At 52.9% G+C, this 17,584-nt stretch overlaps 1 protein-coding gene across 1 annotated transcript in view; it reads left to right on the top strand.

The window, feature by feature from the left end:
- Nucleotides 1-17,584, top strand: part of OTOF (otoferlin) — a 193,203-nt gene that overhangs the window by 89,991 nt on the left and 85,628 nt on the right. Inside the window, exon 5 of the mRNA XM_045010229.1 lies at nucleotides 3,430-3,641. Within this exon, the coding sequence (XP_044866164.1) occupies nucleotides 3,430-3,641 (212 nt within the window). The remainder of the gene's footprint in view (nucleotides 1-3,429; nucleotides 3,642-17,584) is intronic.

The following is a 17,584-nucleotide window of genomic DNA, read 5'->3' as shown; positions in this document are numbered from 1 at the left end:
GCTACAGACTGACTGACTGACCAGCGTAAGTCACATCTGGTCTCAAGGCCTCAGTTTCCCCACCTACAAAATAATACTTCCCTGCCTCCCGGGGATGTTGTGGGGATTAATGAGCCAACGTTTGTGCCTAGTGCCAATACCAAACTATCATTCCTGGGAATTTGGCATAAATGTTTGGCAGGCAGAACGATAGATTGAATAGCATCTCGATCCCCCGTAGGTCCCTCAGTAAGTCCTTGGAGTCGCATCCTGTGTGTTCACGTGTGAATGAGAGAAACACATTTGATATGTAGCTAATATACATATTCCTGGGTTCATGCCGCTTGCTTTGGGATCACTATCACATCCCTGGAATATATTGTCCCTAAAGTGCTGACACCCTCTGTCTGAACTCTGTGTTCAGGTCCCGGTCACCTGGGCTGCGCAGGACTTGCTTGCACTGGTGGGTAGAGAGAGTCTAAATAGGAGTTTAGACTCGCCTTTTCCCATGCAGTATCCATGGCAACTTCTTATGACAGAAAGGACAATTTAGCCATGTAAATTCTTTCAAAACCCTGTCTAGCCCCCCCCCCCGTGGCTGCAGCTCCAGTGACTGTGTTAAATAGGGGGAGAGGCTGGGTTCTCTAAACCAGCGGTTCTCAACTTTCCAGACTCAGGCGTGTGAAGCCCGAGTCCCGGTGCTGAAGCGTGTAACTTAGCATTGCGGGGTTCCCAGTGGTGTGGGGCTGCAGGCAACTGCCCTGCTTGCCACCCACTAATGCCAGCCCTGCACTTGCGACCTCCCTAAACCCATCCCACGACCCCACTGGGGTGAGAAACACTGATCTAGATGAGTTGATGTACCCCCTGCGTACCACCAGGGTACCCGTGCCCCTGCTTGAGAACTGCTGCTCTAAGCACACATCCCATGGCGCTCTGCAAGGGATAAGGCAGCGGGGATGCAAGCCCTGTGAACAACTCTGGACTGAGTAGCTCCTCTCAGAGCTGACCACGTAATCACCAGAGCTGGAGAGACACCCATTTTCTCCAGGCTTTGAAAGATGCTGTTTCCTTTGTCAGTCACAGAAATGCATCACCTGCAATTTTGGACAGTCCCATAGGGGGACCAGAGGGAATCAGACGCAGAGCTGTTACAGTAGCATAGTCAGAGCAGAGGGCTGGGAGCCAGGAGACCTGTTCTCTGCCACTGACTCTCTGGGTGACCTTGGGCAACTCACGTCCCATCTTTGTGCCTCTCTGTCCCCACGTATAAATGGGATAATGATCGGAGGCGACTGATTTTTTTTAAATGGCCTTTTGATCAACATAAAATGTTCATGGTGGTCAAATTTTTCCGGCTCTTCACCGAAAAAGCAAATCAGTAAAAAATTGTGAGGGTTCTTTTTTTTTTTTTTGGTTTACAAAAATGGAAATATTTTACTGAGAAACAATTTTTATTTTTTTAACTGAAAGCTCGTTTTGAAAACTAATTTTTCCCCAGGTTTTAGTTTAAATTTTTTCATAGAAAAACAAACCAAAAAAGTGGCAGGGATTTTTTTTAACTTGAAAATTTTCTAAATTTCCTTCAGGACATTATTAGCATTTTTTGACTAGCTCTAATAATGACACTCAGCTGTCTCCCCGAGAAGCTGTGAGTAGATCCCTGAAGAATATTGACAAAACATTTTTTTTCTGCTTTTTGGCTACATTTTTCAGCTTTTCGCTTTCACGACAAAACCCCTACGATTGGATCATAAATGAGTATTTCCCACAGAAAGTTCCATTTAGATAACAAAATCGATTTTCCTACAAAAATATCATTTTTGGCCAAAACCTTTTGACCATAATGATGGGAATTAAGTGATTGTTTGTCAAATGCTCTGAGGTCTGCTGGTGGGAAGCAAAGTCCACATCTTTGCATGCTGGTGACATCTGCATCACTTGATCACTTGCAGTCTCTAAATCATGACTGACAATGCTGCAGCTCAAACAGAAATCAAGGGCGTGATGCAGTGACAAAGAAGGGCCAATGTGATCCTTTGAGCCTCTCCTGCTGTGGCATCTTCCAAGAATTTCACAAGGCACATCCTCCTTCATGTTACTTTTGGTCCTGCTTTGAGCAGAGGGTTGGACTAGATACCTCCTGAGGTCCCTACCAACCCTGAGCTTCTATGATTCTATGACTCTAAACCTGGGAGTACTCAGTAGGAGCAGGGAGATGATTTTGACCTCTGTCTACGACATTGGTGAAACCAAAGCTGGAACAATACATCATGTTTTGGTGTCCACATTTTAAACTGGCCATTGAAAAACTGGGGAGGGTGCAGAAAAGAGCCACAGAAATGACTGGATGGCTGGAGAAAATGCCTTCCGGTGAGAGACTTAAGGAGCTCAATCTGTTCAGCTTTTCAAAAAAAGATGGAAAGGTGACTTGATTACAGTGTAAACACACCTTCCAGGGGAGAAATACCAGGTACTAAAGGATTTTGTAATCTAGCAGAGTAAGGCAGAACAAGAACCAATGGCTGGATGCTGAAACCAGGCAAATTCAAATTAAAAATAAGACACCCATTTTTACCAACGTGGGTGATTAACCATCAGAGCAAACGACCAAAGAAAATGGTGGATTCTCCAATTTTTTGAATCCAGACTGGCTGCCATTCTGGAAGAAGCTTTAGCCCAGTGATACTCAGACCTCCGTGTTTCAGGAGCCAAATTAGAGACCAGCGTTACCCAAAAGAGCCCAAGGAGGGGGAATTCATTGCTTCATTTACTATAGCACAGTACCACATCATCATATTTAAATCGTATGACAGGGGAGATATTTAGTTTATAACATGGGCAGTGGATATCCACGGCCAGGCTGTGGCCCCGCCCATGCTCTGCCCCGAGGCCTGACCCTCGCTCCTTCTCTCCCCTGAAGCTGGCAGGGGCTCAGCTTTGAATGGGGTCCTTGCAGATGGGGGGCAGGCAGAAGGGGTGGGGCCGGGGGCTAGCCTCCCCAAAGGTGTGGGATTCACCCACCGTCTAGATATATATATATATATATTATTCTCACAGCAAATAAATTAATAACCTAGTGCAAGTTAACAATTTAATTGGTTAATAACCTAGTGAACGCATCCTGATTGGTTAATAACTTAGATCGGTTAATAATTACATCACACCGTGTTTTAATATCATATGCTGCAAAGAGCTGCCGCAGACACATTTAGGAGCCAGCTGCGGCTAGCGAGCCTCAGTCTGCGTATCACTAATTTAGCCAAACGCCCGGTGGAGGACTCAAGGCAGGCTTCAGTGGGTGACATTTTTCTGGCCTCCATTACATGGGAGGTCAAGTGAGATGATCTAATGGTCTCTTCTGGCCTTAGTATTTAGGAACAAATCTTCTTACCTGCATGCTCGCGCGCTGGCCTCACTCGCTGAGGGTGTGTTTGGTTTGTGTTCCAGACCAGCGTCTCCATAGAGATCAGGTACCAGGCCATGGATGGCACCGTGGGCACCTGGAATGATGGGGAATTTCTGGAGAGTCCTAACTCCCGGTCGGAGGGCGAAGGCCCCTTGGAGACAGAAAGCCTGCTCCCCGGGCACCGGCAGGGCTCTGCGGTGTCTTCTGGCAAATCCAACCCCAGCCTGAAACCGGCAGAGAGGAACTTCAGGAGGTAACATTCCACTCGCGGCACCGACTCGAGCGTGCAATGGCAATGTGCCCTCAGTATGGCTACGGAGGGGGGGATACAAGGCCCTGTTTGTCCTTATTCATAGCTCCACCGTCTTCATGTAACAATGCAGCAAAGGGAGATAGATGTACGTGCTGGCGCAGATGCGTCTCACCTCCGCATTGTGGCTGGATTTGCATTTCCAACGGCGTATTCACCCTGTTCATTTTAAACAGGTTGATGCGCAGGTGGGCGCGTGGCAGGACGTTGCTGCAGCTGCTTCTCCTCTGCCTCGAAACTCAGGCCAAAAAAAACGGGCTGTAAGACACAGGAGAATTAGCCTGACAGACTCACTCTGGGATTCCTGCCTCCCTGGTGGCCGTGCCTCATGGAATAAGACACATTGTCCAGGCTGCTTCAGTGCCAGACTCTGCCCATGTGCATCGAGAGATGGCCCCTGAAAGAGACATTGGTTACAGGCTAATTACGGGGGGAACACAACATTTGTCTAGATACTGCGCTTCTAACATACTGTAACTGCAGGGCTAAGTAGAAGGGAAAACTGGGGTGATATTCGCTGCCCCCAGGTGGTAACTGTTGGCAATGCAGATGTGTTATGGCAACCCAGGAATATAACCCCGGTGCTGGGTGCGGTTTCAGACCAGCGATCGGCAGCTTGCTCTAGGGTATGATGTTTACACTGCTCTCTCACTGGGGTTCCAGGTGAGGCCTGCAACGCTGGTTTAAATGTAGCTGGGGGTGAGGTCTGTCCCATGCAGACACATGCGCACAGGAGGCATTCAGCAGCCATCAGGAGAGCAGCTCCGACCGTTCACTGAGAATCGGTTAGGAATTAATTGGAAATGTCGGTTATCGCTGGGTCGAGTAGCTGGTGATTTCCTAGAGACCAGTTCCTGGGCCCTGGTGTGGAGCTGAGTGTTAAAGCGAACCTGTTACTGAGATTTGTAATGTGCCCGGGGGGAGCGGGAAATGCAAATATAATTAAATACAGATGTGGGGAGGATTAGGCGGCTGGCTGTTGGTTAGGCCTCTTCATATTGGATGGGTCTGTAATGCTTGGCATTTATATAGAGCCTTGAATCCCAAAGGATCCCACAGCATTTCACAGGCAGAGTACGGCACCACTGGCATGCAGCCACCTCTGGGGTGGGATCTGGCAGCTGGGTTACAGCACCACTGACATGCAGCCACCTCTGGAGTGCAAGCTGGGTTACAGAGCTGTGGACAAGCAGCCCCCTTTGGAGTGGGATCTGGCAGCTGGGTTACAGCGCCACTGACATGCAGCCACCTCTGGAGTGCAAGCTGGGTTACAGAGCTGTGGACCTGCAGCTACCTCTGGGTGGGATCTGGCAGCTGGGTTACATTGACACTAACATGCAGCCCCCTCTGGGGTGGGATCTGGCAGCTGGGTTACAGCGCCACTGACATGCAGCTGTGTCTGGGTTGGGAGCAGCAGCTCAGCTGACAAGTGCACAGCAAAACAGATGCTCATCTAGCACCGTGAGGTGATGGACATGGTGTAAGCACCTAGCTAGACAGATCAAATGGGGATATTTTGGTCTAGGGTAAAGGACAAGCTCTTGTACCTTTGAACTTTTAACATGCACCCTGAGCAGCTGGGGCCTTGGTTTTCTGACAAGACTGTAAACCCCCACAATGTCCTGGGCTTTTGTAACAGAAGGATCCAAGGTCTGTCCCTGGTAGATACTGTTCCAAGTAGCCATTGTATGTGACATAGTGGTAACCATGTAGTTTTCCTAGTCTGTCCCCTCTCATGGATCCTCAACAGGATTTGAACTCAGAGCCTTCCATACTACAGCATTGGCCTCTACCCCAGAGCTAAAGGAGTAACTCCTCCAGTGCAGGTCAGCAGTCAGCCGCTATCCACTATGTGGCCGTATCACTAGAGACGGACCCAACACGCTTTATGAGCACGTTACACTTACAGAGCCGTAGATTTATTCCTGTACAATTGGTCCTTAGCCTCCCTGAACCCTTCTGCGTCAGTGTCAGAAATTCTTCCTCCTGATCCATTGCATGTGCTCGGACCAGCTTATTGCTTAGCTGGCCAGGCAGGAAGGAGGAGACGCGCAGGCAGAAGTGCAGTCTGCTTTGGAACGGATTTTGCTCTGTATCCAGTCAAATCCCCATTAAGCTCTTGCCCAGAGTTTGTTTGCTGCGTTGTTTTGCTCTAATCTGACTCCTGCCGACTCCACACCCCTGGGGCGGCCGCTCACAGAGACCGTTACGAAGCACCCAGCACTGTTCACCCCAGTGACTAGATGGGAGCCAGGCCTATGCACATGGGCGTGAAGATGAAATGACACGTGAATTTGAGACGCACGGGGTTGGGGGGCGAAGGCAGGGACACCCGAGTTTGCATGTGTGCGGAGGGACAGGAGGGGAGGACAGTGCCTGGGTTCACACATGCATGAACGGGTAGGGGGTGCTCACAAGAAGAGACAGAATTAATCCCATCTAGGTAACCCTGCGTTGGAAGCTAGCAGCACATTTTTCAGTTTGTTGGCATTTCTGAACAATTGGCTGGTGGACGGGCTCAGCAACCCCTATCATTCAACAAATCGAAAAGTTTAAAAAAAAATCACTTTGGGGCGAACAAAAGACTGCATTGGGACTAGGCGCATTTTTTCACATCTGACATTTTTAAAAAATTAAAAATGAAAGGAAATGCCAAAGCCAAAAGTCATTTTGAATTGAAAAATTGACAAGTTTCCCTTTTTTTCGGGACTTTTTTCAGGTTTTTTCAGCTGAAACAGTTCAGCGACATAACCACAAATTGACGAAATGTCTCAAGGTCCCCGAGTTTTGATCCAAAAGTTTCACCTGGCTCTAGAGGGGCCCAAGCCGTCCCCAAAGGGAGCCTGGCAGAACCACGCCCGGCTCTGCCGCGCGTATCGGCAATGAACCCAGCTGGGCTGGCGGTGGTGCCAGAAGCAGGAAGGACGGGAGCTGGTTTCCCAGTGACTTAGTGGGGTGCGTAAGGCTGGCGCAGAGAGAAACGGCCTGCCTGGCTGGCCTGTGCCCTTTTCGGCCACTTTATGGGGGTAAAGGAGAACACGGAGCTCCTCATTCTCACGACCCGAACCCACCCGCCCAAGCAGCTGGTGCTAACGGGGACCCTCAGGCTGTCAGTCTCAGCAGAGAGGCTGGGGCTGAATGGGCCGTGGAGGGTGAATTCTCAAGGCAGAGGATGGGGGAAGCTGATGCTCCTGTTCTCGTTCACACCACCGGGAACTGGAGCGGCTCCACTGAGTGGTGCTGAACGTCCAGGGGTGTGGCTGAGACCAGGATCAGCTCCAGCCAGCCAGAGAGGAAAAGACCCCAGGGTCCCAGTCCCCTCCTGGAGCCAGATGCAGCCAAATCAGTGGTAGCTGCCGCAGCAGCGCCGGGTTCTGCCTCTGTGGAATAACGCCTGGGTGCAGATTGCACCCATTTTACACACCCGCCGGAGGCAAGTTACACACAGCCAGAGGGCTCTTCGCAGCCAAAGGGGCTAGGGCCGTCGGGCCTGATTCTGGTTTACACTGGCACATCTGAAAGCAGGAGCAGGCCCAGGGCGTTTGTATGAGCTGTCTATTTATGGAGGTGCTGATCAGTGACTCCCATGGTAAGGTGGCCCGGACAGCTGACCGGACCTGAATAGACTAAAAACAGCTTGGAGGATGGGGGCTTGGGTCACCACTGCCGTACTTCTACCTCACGCCGTGGCAGCTCCAGGGAAACTGTCATAACATGGGGTCACCCGGTGTGGACCCAGCCCTGCGGGGACCAGCTCTCAGACCTCCAAGCTAGGATCTGCTCTCTCGCCCCTCCTCCCACGCGGGCGGGGGCCTGTTCCCTGCTCTATGATACAATCGTTCCTAAGGGCCCTCCCTGAATGTGGCACCGTGCAGGGTATATCCAGAGCGACGCAGCACCTGTCCCAAGCGAGACGGGTGAGACGCTAGCTTTGCAGTGGCCGGTCACGTGCCTTAGAAATAGATCAGGTCTGTAGGATTTAGACCCGTGTTCTTTTCCACAAAGGCGTTTTAAAATCGCTCCAGTTTTGCAGCAAAGGGCCAGCCTGGTGTCTCCCACGTCGCTCGCAGACTCATCCACACGCTCTGTACTTACGCTGTCTAGTTTTTCTCTAGAGATTTGTCTCCTACGTGGCCACTTAAGGAGGAGATTGTCCTTTCCTCCTAGCAGAATGCTGAGGGAGGATGCTCCCGGAGGCTCAGAAATGCTCTGGCAAGCAGCTAATTTGCTCTGTGAATTGGGCTGTGTCCTGTGGATTTCCAGTCTAATTGAAACAGTAGATCAGTTTCCCAGCTCAATACGCTGCACATTTTTTGGATGAGGAAGATGCTAATGGATTTAAAAGAGAGCTAGCACCGCTGTTTGTCAAGTGTGCACATTGCGTAACAGTAGCTGGGGTTTAGTAGCCAGGGGAGAGGGGGCGGTTGATTTATAATCTCTACAAAAACAGGTTCAAATCCTGGAACAATCAACACCCATTTCCATCCTTCTGGCATAGGTATGCGCAGAGCCATGTAGCTTACAACAGATCAGCTGTTCCGATGAGAGCTTCTAAATCAACGTCCGATCTGCTCCATATGGGCTGTAAAGATGCCAGAGAAGGAGCTATGCCCTGGGTCAAAATTTCCCTTCTTTCCTCAGCGTTGGGTATTGTTGCTGTGTGTCATCTGGCTCCACCCCAGAGCTGGCTGCATTTTGGTGGGGCTGAGTGCGATTGTTCAGGGTGAGAGACGCTGTGTGCAGTCGATTGGAGTCAGACACAAAGTTAACAGCCCAGCTAGTGCCCGAGTCGGAGCTGTGGGATTCGGAGGCTAAACTACACTAGGACCCAGTGTTAGCACCATTAGGATGCAGTCTGCCTCAAAACGTCAGCGTCCCCTAGTGAAATGGGGAGTCAATCTCTGCACGGACAGTTCTTAAGTCTCCTACAACGGCCCCATAAAGTTTGTCTTCAGTTACTCACATTCAGAGATCACTAAAATGCCCTCCAGTGACCAACCTGCTGCGTGGGCCTTATTGCTCAGAGGGGCTGAGTCCTGGGGAGCTGCTGATGCCCGGGGCCCCTCAGGACCAGGCCCCGGCTCTGTGCATGAAACAGGAGTATTTTAGCACCCTCCTGTTTTTTTGTGATCACAGCTAATGCAGGAGATGGGCTGGGCTTTCCCTGGTTTGGTTAAGGGACGAAGAAATAATGACAAGGTGGCAAACTACCAACTGTGGCACTTCCCCTAAGATGGGAGGTGTTAGGCCTGCTGTCCTGAGCAAATCAGATGTGGATAATTCTAGCCTGTCTTCCTTAAATCGCTCTGGCTCTGCAGCATTGCTTCATGCTCACTGCTAACCAGCGGCCACCTGCCACCCCAGAAGTAGCTGCATTTCAGTGCTGGTTCCTGTACGCAGAGTCTGAAAAGTCTTTAGGGTCAGAGGATGCCACTGCAGCAGCCTGCGTGAATGGTAAAGCGTCATTGAAATCAGCAGCAAAACTCCCACTGACTTCAGTGGGGCCGGGGTTTCACCCAATGCACCCCCTCACGGCTGAGATTCGGGAATTGCGCCAAAGCAAGCAATATCCAGCAGCTGTCCAAGCTGAGGGTTTGCAGGCTGTCCCTGCCCTGGTCCACCTGCACCCCGGCAACCCAGCGGCTGCGTTATTCCCAATGTCACCGTCGCCCCGTGGGCCTGCTGCCCTCTCTGGCTGAGCTGAGGGTTGCAAGCAGCAGCAGGCTGACGTGTGCCGCGTTGCTGCTCCCAGGTCTGAAGAGGACGACATGTATTATCACAGCGAGGACGAACTCCTGGGCGAGGCAGACACCCTGAGCCAGGGCTCCCTCAACACGAGGTATCGGGCCAGGCCGGGCCTGGGTCGTCAGGTTGCAGTGTGCTGTGCTGTGCTGTGCATGGTGTGTCCTGTCACAAAGGCTGGGGCTTTCCCCGCTCGCCTGCCCCCCATGTCCGACACGAGTTGGGGACACGGCCCCGATGGAGCCGCTCTATTCTAACAAGAGTTCAGAGGACAGAGGGTGTGGGAGGGGGGTGTCTCCGGAGCAGCAGATCCATCCACCCTTCTGACACTGGTCCCAGTGCAGCCAGAGCAGGGGTGACCAAACGCTCTTCTCGGCTGGTGGCTGTGGGGTGACCCGTGTGAAAGAGCTGGAGGGCTCAGCCCAGCTATTGAGGGGGACACCCGTTCTCCAGTCACCACCATCAGGGCCCCCTTCAGCAAAGCGGCCCAGGGCTGAATGAGTCGCGAGCCTGAACACCCCGTCTGACAAAATGGCAAAAAATGGTAGAGCCGGCCCTGTGGCACGGACTGGGGTGCGCGCTCGAAAAATGTTTACTGATAGGGGTGCACAATCAAAAAAGTTTGTAGACCACTGACCTAGATGACTTACCGTAGCACTTTTCAATGGGATGGTCTGTCTCCACTAGGTGGCGCTTCAATCACATGTCTCCAAAGCACTGGTGCATTTTACCTGTAATTCCTTCTGCCGAGCGCTGGATTCTGTGGATTTCTTCCTGCCCTCAAGCTGCCTGGGGCAGTCCATCCCTGAGTGTTACAGCTTAGCTCTCCAGCTCTCCAGGACAACCGGCCCACTAGAACAGGGACAGGAGGCAGGCCACAGAGGGAGGGGCAGGCTTCTGAGCTGCTCCATGGACTTGGGGAGCCTCCTGGGGCTGCTCTAACTCACGGCAGGCCAGAATAGCTAGAGGTCCAGCCCATGCTTAAAGCAGGGATTGCGGGGCAGACGGGCGGGCATGCCTTCCCTGTGCTGCCCGGCACCGGCTGTTGTACCTCCTTTATGCCACTGGAGCAAAGAGACCATGGGAGGCCTTGGGGACCTGGATTCTATTCCCAGCTCTGCCGCTGACTTGTTGTATCACCTTGGGCAAATCACTGCCGTGCCTCAGTTTCCCCATCTGTCACATTATGCTCAGAGCACTGTGCGCTCTAGTGGTGAAAAGTACCAAGCATTGGTATTAAAATCGTTACTGATTTTGACAAATAGGGAGGAACTGGGTGAGAATTTAAAAGTGGAAGGCAGCTTGGGCAAAAGTGATCATGAAATGGAGGAGTTCATGATTCTAAGGAATGGTAGGAGGGAGAACAGCATAATAAAGACAATGGATTTCAAGAAGGCAGATTTTACCAAACTCAGGGACTTGGTAGGTAAGATCCCAGGGGAAGCAAGTCTAAGGGGAAAAACAATAGAAGACAGTTGGTAGTTTTTCAAAGAGACATTATGAAGGGCACAAGAGCAAACTATCCCCCTGCGTATGGCAAGAGACCACCCTGGCTTACCCAGGAGAAGAAAGCCATTAAAACACAAAACCGACCCCCCCACAAGCCAGATTGAAATAGCCTCGCTAATTTGAGCTGCTGTGCGCTAAGCTGACCCCTCTGAATATGTTTTTTTGAACCACCTCTGTTGTATCCCAGTAAATGCCAGGCCCCCATCCCAGAAACGCTGGCGTACTTCACTTGACGCTCATGGGGAGTGTAGCGGGGTGAACGCCCGCTCCAGCCCGGAAGGGTGGGGAAAACCCTGCAGAGGGCTGGGGCTGGGGGAAGGAGCAAAACCCTGGCTGATTGGGGGAAGTGGCTGCAGCTGGGGCCACGCCCCAAACTGAGCAGCTGGGCCTTATAAGGAGGCCAGGGCAGCCAGAGGGAGACAGGCCCGGCTGCTGGGGAACTCGCCCAGGGACCTAGAGGGAGGCAGGGCTGGGGAAAGGCCTTGGGAGCAGGGAAGCCCCAGGCCAGCAACTCCCCAGGCTGCAGGGCCTGGTCCTAGGCCCACCTAGGTACTGGGGGTGCCGAGGGGCAGCCTGAGGTGGGTAAAGGCAGCCAGCCCAGACCCCTTGTCCCCTGTGATGAGTGGCTGATAGACGGCAGTCTGCCCCAGGGCGCGGGGGCTAGACGGTGACTGGCAGTAGCCACGACTGAGGTGCTGTGGGGATATGGGGTGGGGGTTCCCCTGGGTGGGGAGACCCAGAGAGACTGGGGTACTGCCGGGGGGGGCAGCACCCAAGACAAGGGCACCAGGGTCCAGGAGGGACATGGGGGCCAACGACAGGCGGGACACCTGGCCTGCAGAGGGCGCTCTGATGACTGATGAGCTAATTCCCAAGACGACCAGCAGGAGGCGCCGCAGGGGTGAGTCCCGCCTCGTTACAGGGAGACTCGCTGAAGTCTATGGGACCGACTCACATGCTACAAGTTAAGCAGGTGCATGAACGTTTTTGGTTTGCAAGCTCTGGTAGTGTCGTTATTTGCTTTGCAGTGTTTTTATTTGCTTTGGGAGGGGCTGAGCGCACTTTCAGACGCCTGAAAAATAATGACAAGTCATCCTGAGGATCAGGTCCCCACAATGGCGTTCTCAGCCAGGCGGGCCTGAGCCGGACTTACCAGGGATTCCCTCTTTCTTGGGCTCCCAGCCCGTGTCCAGATGTCGTTGCCGTTTGGTGTATGTTTTACCCAGAATGCACAGCGGGGCTGGGTGCAAAGCTCTGGGAAGAAGCAGAACGTTTGTTGGGGGTGTATGCATGGAGTTCTTTCCCTATCTCTGTGTGCTGTGTTCATGGTTCTTTCACAGTCAAATACGTGTCCCCTTTCAGCAAGTAATGATTATAAAAGAGAGAGACCCTCTGTGACTGACTCTTTTTCATTGTATTTTTGGAACACCCCAGCCTGGGAGAAGATGCCGAAGAGGAGAATTCTGGGTAAATACCTGTGTGGATGCGCGGGACAGGGAACAAAGACTGTCAGACTTGTAGACCTGGCTCCCTTGAGCAGCGTCCCAGCCATGCTGAGAGTGATGGTGTCAAAGCCTCTCTCCCTCTCTCTCAAGGGCTCCTTACTTAAGACAGAGCCAGAATGTCAGCGCAGCGAGTGGGCTGCCAGCTAGCACAAAACAAGAGACTAAAAACCATAACCTGATAGCTGTTTGCCTTTAAAAATGCATGGCGGGCACGGAGCTCTTTAGCCGACTGCAATCTGGTCGGAGTGAATTATTGATGCTTCCCTTTCTTTTGCTTTGCTGATGCAGCCAAGTTGCGCCCGGCTGCTCCGTGAGCTCGGCCCGTTGCTAATTAGTTCAGTGGGCTGGTTGCTTCCGAGCCAGGGAGCCGAGTGTGAACCCATTATGCGAATGCAGAGGAAGGAGGCTGAACGATAGGGGTTGCTGAGCCCTGGCTGCAGATTCTTGCAGCAATTTGGTACCATTTAATGAACCCCCTGGATGTGTCTGTCAATATTTATATCTGGATTTAGAGCCCCTGTATTCAGTCGTTCATTTATAGGCTTGAGCGACACCTTCTGAGATAAATAGGACCTGGTTTCTCAATGCAGACTCTTTCTGTGGGCTCAGGTTTGCATTCACAATTTCAGGCACAACTAGGTAGCATCTCCATTTCACTCCCTGGCTGTGCTCACACACCAGCTCGCTGGACTAGCACCTCCGTGTGGCTCAATTGCAAAGGCAAACATTGTCAGTCAAATGAATTGCTCAGTCTAGGCGTCCACCAGGCCACCAGATGCATGCAGAGACTGGAGAAGAAAAGGATACGAGCGGATGTTTGATATGAATGAACCACAATTCAATCCAATGTTCTGAGTGTTGTAGTCTGGTCTTGGGAGGAGAGGAGTTGCAGATGGGAAGGACTGAACTGGGGCATACAGTCCACCCCCATTCAGGCCAGGGCAAAACTGGTCCCCGCAATCTCTTCTCCAGGGATTGGTCTCAAATGATTGAGAAGGTATCCTGTTCAGCCATGGTCTGGGAGGTGTCACAGCATATGGAATCACAGTCCATCTTACACAGGAGGCATTTATTAAACGGATACAAACTATTGACACAAACAGGCCAGCTTCTACACAGCTTAAGTCCCAGCTTTGTCTGTGTTGTTAACCACAAACCACACTCTGCCTATAACTCCGTAGAGCACACAGAGCTTTCTGGTGGCTGGGTAATATGGTTACAAGTAAACGTTTCATTACAAGGCACAACATTGTAGATTGTCTTGCTTAGAGCAGATCTGACCTGGCAAGGGCAGAGCCGACTGGATCAGTCCCAATGACGTGTCCCAGGGATAATGGTTTTCTTGCTGTTGGTGGGTTGCTTTTAAATCTGACAATGTGATGTTGTTTCTTTCCCACCCCACCCCCCTCCTTTCTGCACCTAACTCAGCAAAATGTCTGAAATGAGGAATAAACTCAGTGATGGACACAAGTCAGTAGCAAGGTACCACTACCCTGGGGCTGGAGGGAGGCTGTGTGCAGTGTGGGAGGAGGGTTTTCTCTCTGATCCCACCCATCTTCTTATGCCTGTGCTGTTCTGGGTTGCTGCCACACGCCACCGGTTCCACACCCCACGATCCTGCCAACCCGTATGACTCTGCATAGAAACACACTCAGGGTCTCAGTAAATCCGATTACCACCTGGCTTATCTGCTTGGCAATGAGCTGGTATCCGCTGGTATCCGCTTCCCCTGTGTCTTGGGTCTCAGAGCCACCACCTTAGCCCCCCTTGTGGGCATTCTCTGCCGAGGCCCCAGGATTGAATGGACCTAGAGATTGGACTATCCCAGGGCAGCATGGGGAAAGGTCGCACGGCGCCAGTGCTCTACGTGTCCTGGGGCCGAAGGCCTGTGACCCAAGTGCCTTGTTCAGCAGCAGGAAAATCTCACACACGCTGAGCTCCGAGGGGTGGCTGGGGGACAGGACAGAGGCACAAACCCTCATTTGGGAGAATTTCCGTTCCGTGGGAAATTCCCACATCTCAAAACTTTTTTCTTCTTGAATCGCACAAGCAGATACTACGAAATTTCCCGTGAAACGAAAATTTGGACCCATTTTGATTTGGAACCATTGAAATGCTCTGGTTTGTCTTTGTTGTTTTGATTTATTTTGTTTCATCTCTTATATTCTACAGCATTAAACAGATTATAGATCTAATAAATACAACCTAATAAACCTAATGACCACAGCCAATCCTGCATCTCCGCAGGGGGTTAGACCAGATGACCTTTGCGGTCCCTTCAAACCCTATGGGTCTCGGATTCTACCAATATAAATATTTTAGTAGAATAGAGAAATCTAACCAAAATTAATTGACACAATGACGCCGACAGTAAACGTTTGTACTTTATCAAAACGAAATGTTTTGGCGTCAGTGAAAGGGAAGGAGAAGGGCGAAGCAGGTCATTTCAACTCTTTGCTGTCCAAAATCCCATTAACATCGACACGTTGCTGGGGAAGGTTTTGAATTCAGGGAAACTGAATTTCACAACGGAAAACATTTCCCGCCAGCGGCATCTCTTTCCTTTACGCAGGCAGCAGGGAGGGAGCGCTGCCCTGCACCCGGGAGGGCAGAGCAGAGATTTTCTCCCTGCGTGTCTGTGGCCCCAAGCTCCTGGGTCCCGGCAGATGTACCCGCACCCCTCGCTCAGCACTCCCTGGGTCGGGCGGGCCGAGCGGCGCTGACGGGCTCCTGAGGGCTTTGCCGACTTGCACCTCCGGGCAGTGCAGGGGCTGGGGGGTTCACAGGAGAGGGAGGGGAGAGGCCTGCACTTGGCAAGCCATTGGGGGTGGTAGGCTGAGCTATGGGGGCCAAGGTGGTACCAGTGAGCTGGGAGGAGGTTCCCCCAGGCAGTGATGGAGTCTCAGCCTAATGGGTGCTCTGGGCAGGCGTCTGGCTCCCCAAGGAGGGCTCTGAGCTGCTCTCAGTACATCCCAGCCCGAGCAGGGAGCTGTCCTGTTGGGGTTCATTGCAGCCCTGGGTCTCTTCCCCCCTCCTTGTGGGTGCTTGAGGGTGGATGGCACAGGGGAAGGATGGAGGGGGGGCTGGGGTTGGCCTCGCTCTGCCCCGGCACTCACCCCATCAATGGTGTTTCCCCTGAACAGCGACGCACACGGAGACCCCAGGTATCGGGCGCGAGGCCGGTGGGGTGTGTGTGCTGGCGTGTCGGCCCTGGCGTGGCGCGTGGCATGGCGTGGCTTTGGAATGGGGGCAGGGCTTCCTTCTGCTCATTCCCTTTTCCCCACTTGCCCTGGGGGGTGTGGGGCTTCCATGCATATCTATCTACCTGCCTGTCTGCCACACCCCTCCCCACCGTGTCTGGGCCCTGCGGGTGCCCCCGTCTCCCGGCCTTGCTCGCTCAGTCCCGGAGCCCTGGCCTGCCTCGTGGACGTTGCGGTTTGCTTGATTGCCTGGTGCATGAGCTCTGGGGGCGCGTGGGGGGTGAGGGCTGTGTTCTTGCAGCCGAGCGGATTGTGTCTGAATCGACTGATCTTTGTGATTTCAGAGCTAAGGGGAGAGAGAAAAAGCACCTCATTTTGCCATTCAGGTACCCTGACCCTACCCCCCACCTCCCTGCTAGCAGGGGTCAGCGCTCCCTCTCCAGCCTCAGCTCGTAGCCCTCAGCAGCAGGGCTGCCGCTGGTCTCTCTTCCCCACGTTTCTGGTTGGTGTGAAACCTTTTTCCTTCCGGACAAGGGCCAGAGTACAGGGTCTTTGTGAGGCCAGGATCTGTGGTCCTGAGCGGACCCCAGTGAGCCCATCTTCTGGGGCTGGACCCAGGCTTGCGGCTGGCACATGGAGGATAACAGATCAGACCCAAGCCCCCTGTGTTCTCCTGTGCCTTGCTCCTGGTTCGACGGGGAGGGACAGCCCCAGCCCTGGAATCGACACTGGGCACCGCCAAGGACCACGTGTTCTGGCCCCACCCAGAGAACGTTGGCCGACGGCAGGGAAGAATTGAGAGGGACGGTCAGACCCTGCCCAGGGTTCAGAGATCACCCATGTAATCACGGAGCTCCACGCTGCCCTGTCAGCAAGCCACCATGCTGGGTCCCTGCCAGCCTCCCGCCCAGCTGAGCGTGCTTTATAACCCACAGCATCTAGCACATTAGGGCACATACAGCGGCAGGGGAGAGGGCACTGCCTGGCACAGTGGGGGTCTGAGTCTAGTAAAGGGGAGCAACGGCCTGGGAAGGTTGAATACAACTGCTGTAGCCTGCTGTGTCACTCCTCCACATGACAGCCCCTGTCCTGGCTCCCCAGCACGGTTTGTTCCCTAGCTCTTCAGAACTAAAAGGGTGTAACGCTACCACTTGAGCTAAAGGAGAAACTCCATTCGCTGGCAGCAGCAGTAGATTGTTATCCACTAGAGGAACTGGCCACCAGAGGGGGACACAGCACACTGAAATTCACTCGGGTTCACTCATGCGCATGTGTGTGGGCAGGTACACACACACCTGGATGGAGAGAAACAAATCAGACTTATTAAGTACCATATGTGGGGATTTAACTGGCTCCTTCCTGTCTATGGGACTAGGGCTGCTGAATTGTGACCACAACAAAACGATGAACATTTAACCCTTTTGAGTATTAAAAGCAAATGCTACCGATTACGTTTTACCTTTTAAGCAGGGCCGGCTCCAGACCCCAGTGCACCAAGCGCGTACTTGGGGCGGCATGCCACGGGGGGCGCTCTGCCTGTCGCCGGGAGGGCGGCAGGCGGCTCCGGTGGACCTCCCGCAGGCGTCCCTGCGGAGGGTCCGCTGGTCCCGCGGCTCCGGTGGACCTCCCGCAGGCGTCCCTGCGGAGGGTCTGCTGGTCCCATGGCTCCGGTGGACCTCCCACAGGAGGTCTGCAGGAGGTCCACCAGAGCCGCGGGACTGGCGACCGCCACAGCGCCCCCCGCGGCGTGCTGCCGTGGTTGGGGTGGCGAAATTCCTAGACCCACCTCTGCTTTTAAGGCCCAGAATGCAAGCCCTTTAGCATGGGTGTGTATATATATATGGCATATATGCATATGTCTGAGTTGCCATCTTTTGGCATGTGTATGCATATATGTTAGTTTTTGTGTTCTCTTTTCTCTGCTGTTTAC

Source organism: Mauremys mutica, chromosome 3 (assembly GCF_020497125.1).
Source record: "Mauremys mutica isolate MM-2020 ecotype Southern chromosome 3, ASM2049712v1, whole genome shotgun sequence".
In the NCBI taxonomy this organism is placed as follows: domain Eukaryota; kingdom Metazoa; phylum Chordata; order Testudines; family Geoemydidae; genus Mauremys; species Mauremys mutica.
The sequence above is the reverse complement of the archived record's forward strand: the minus strand, read 5'-3'. Positions and strand labels throughout refer to the sequence as shown.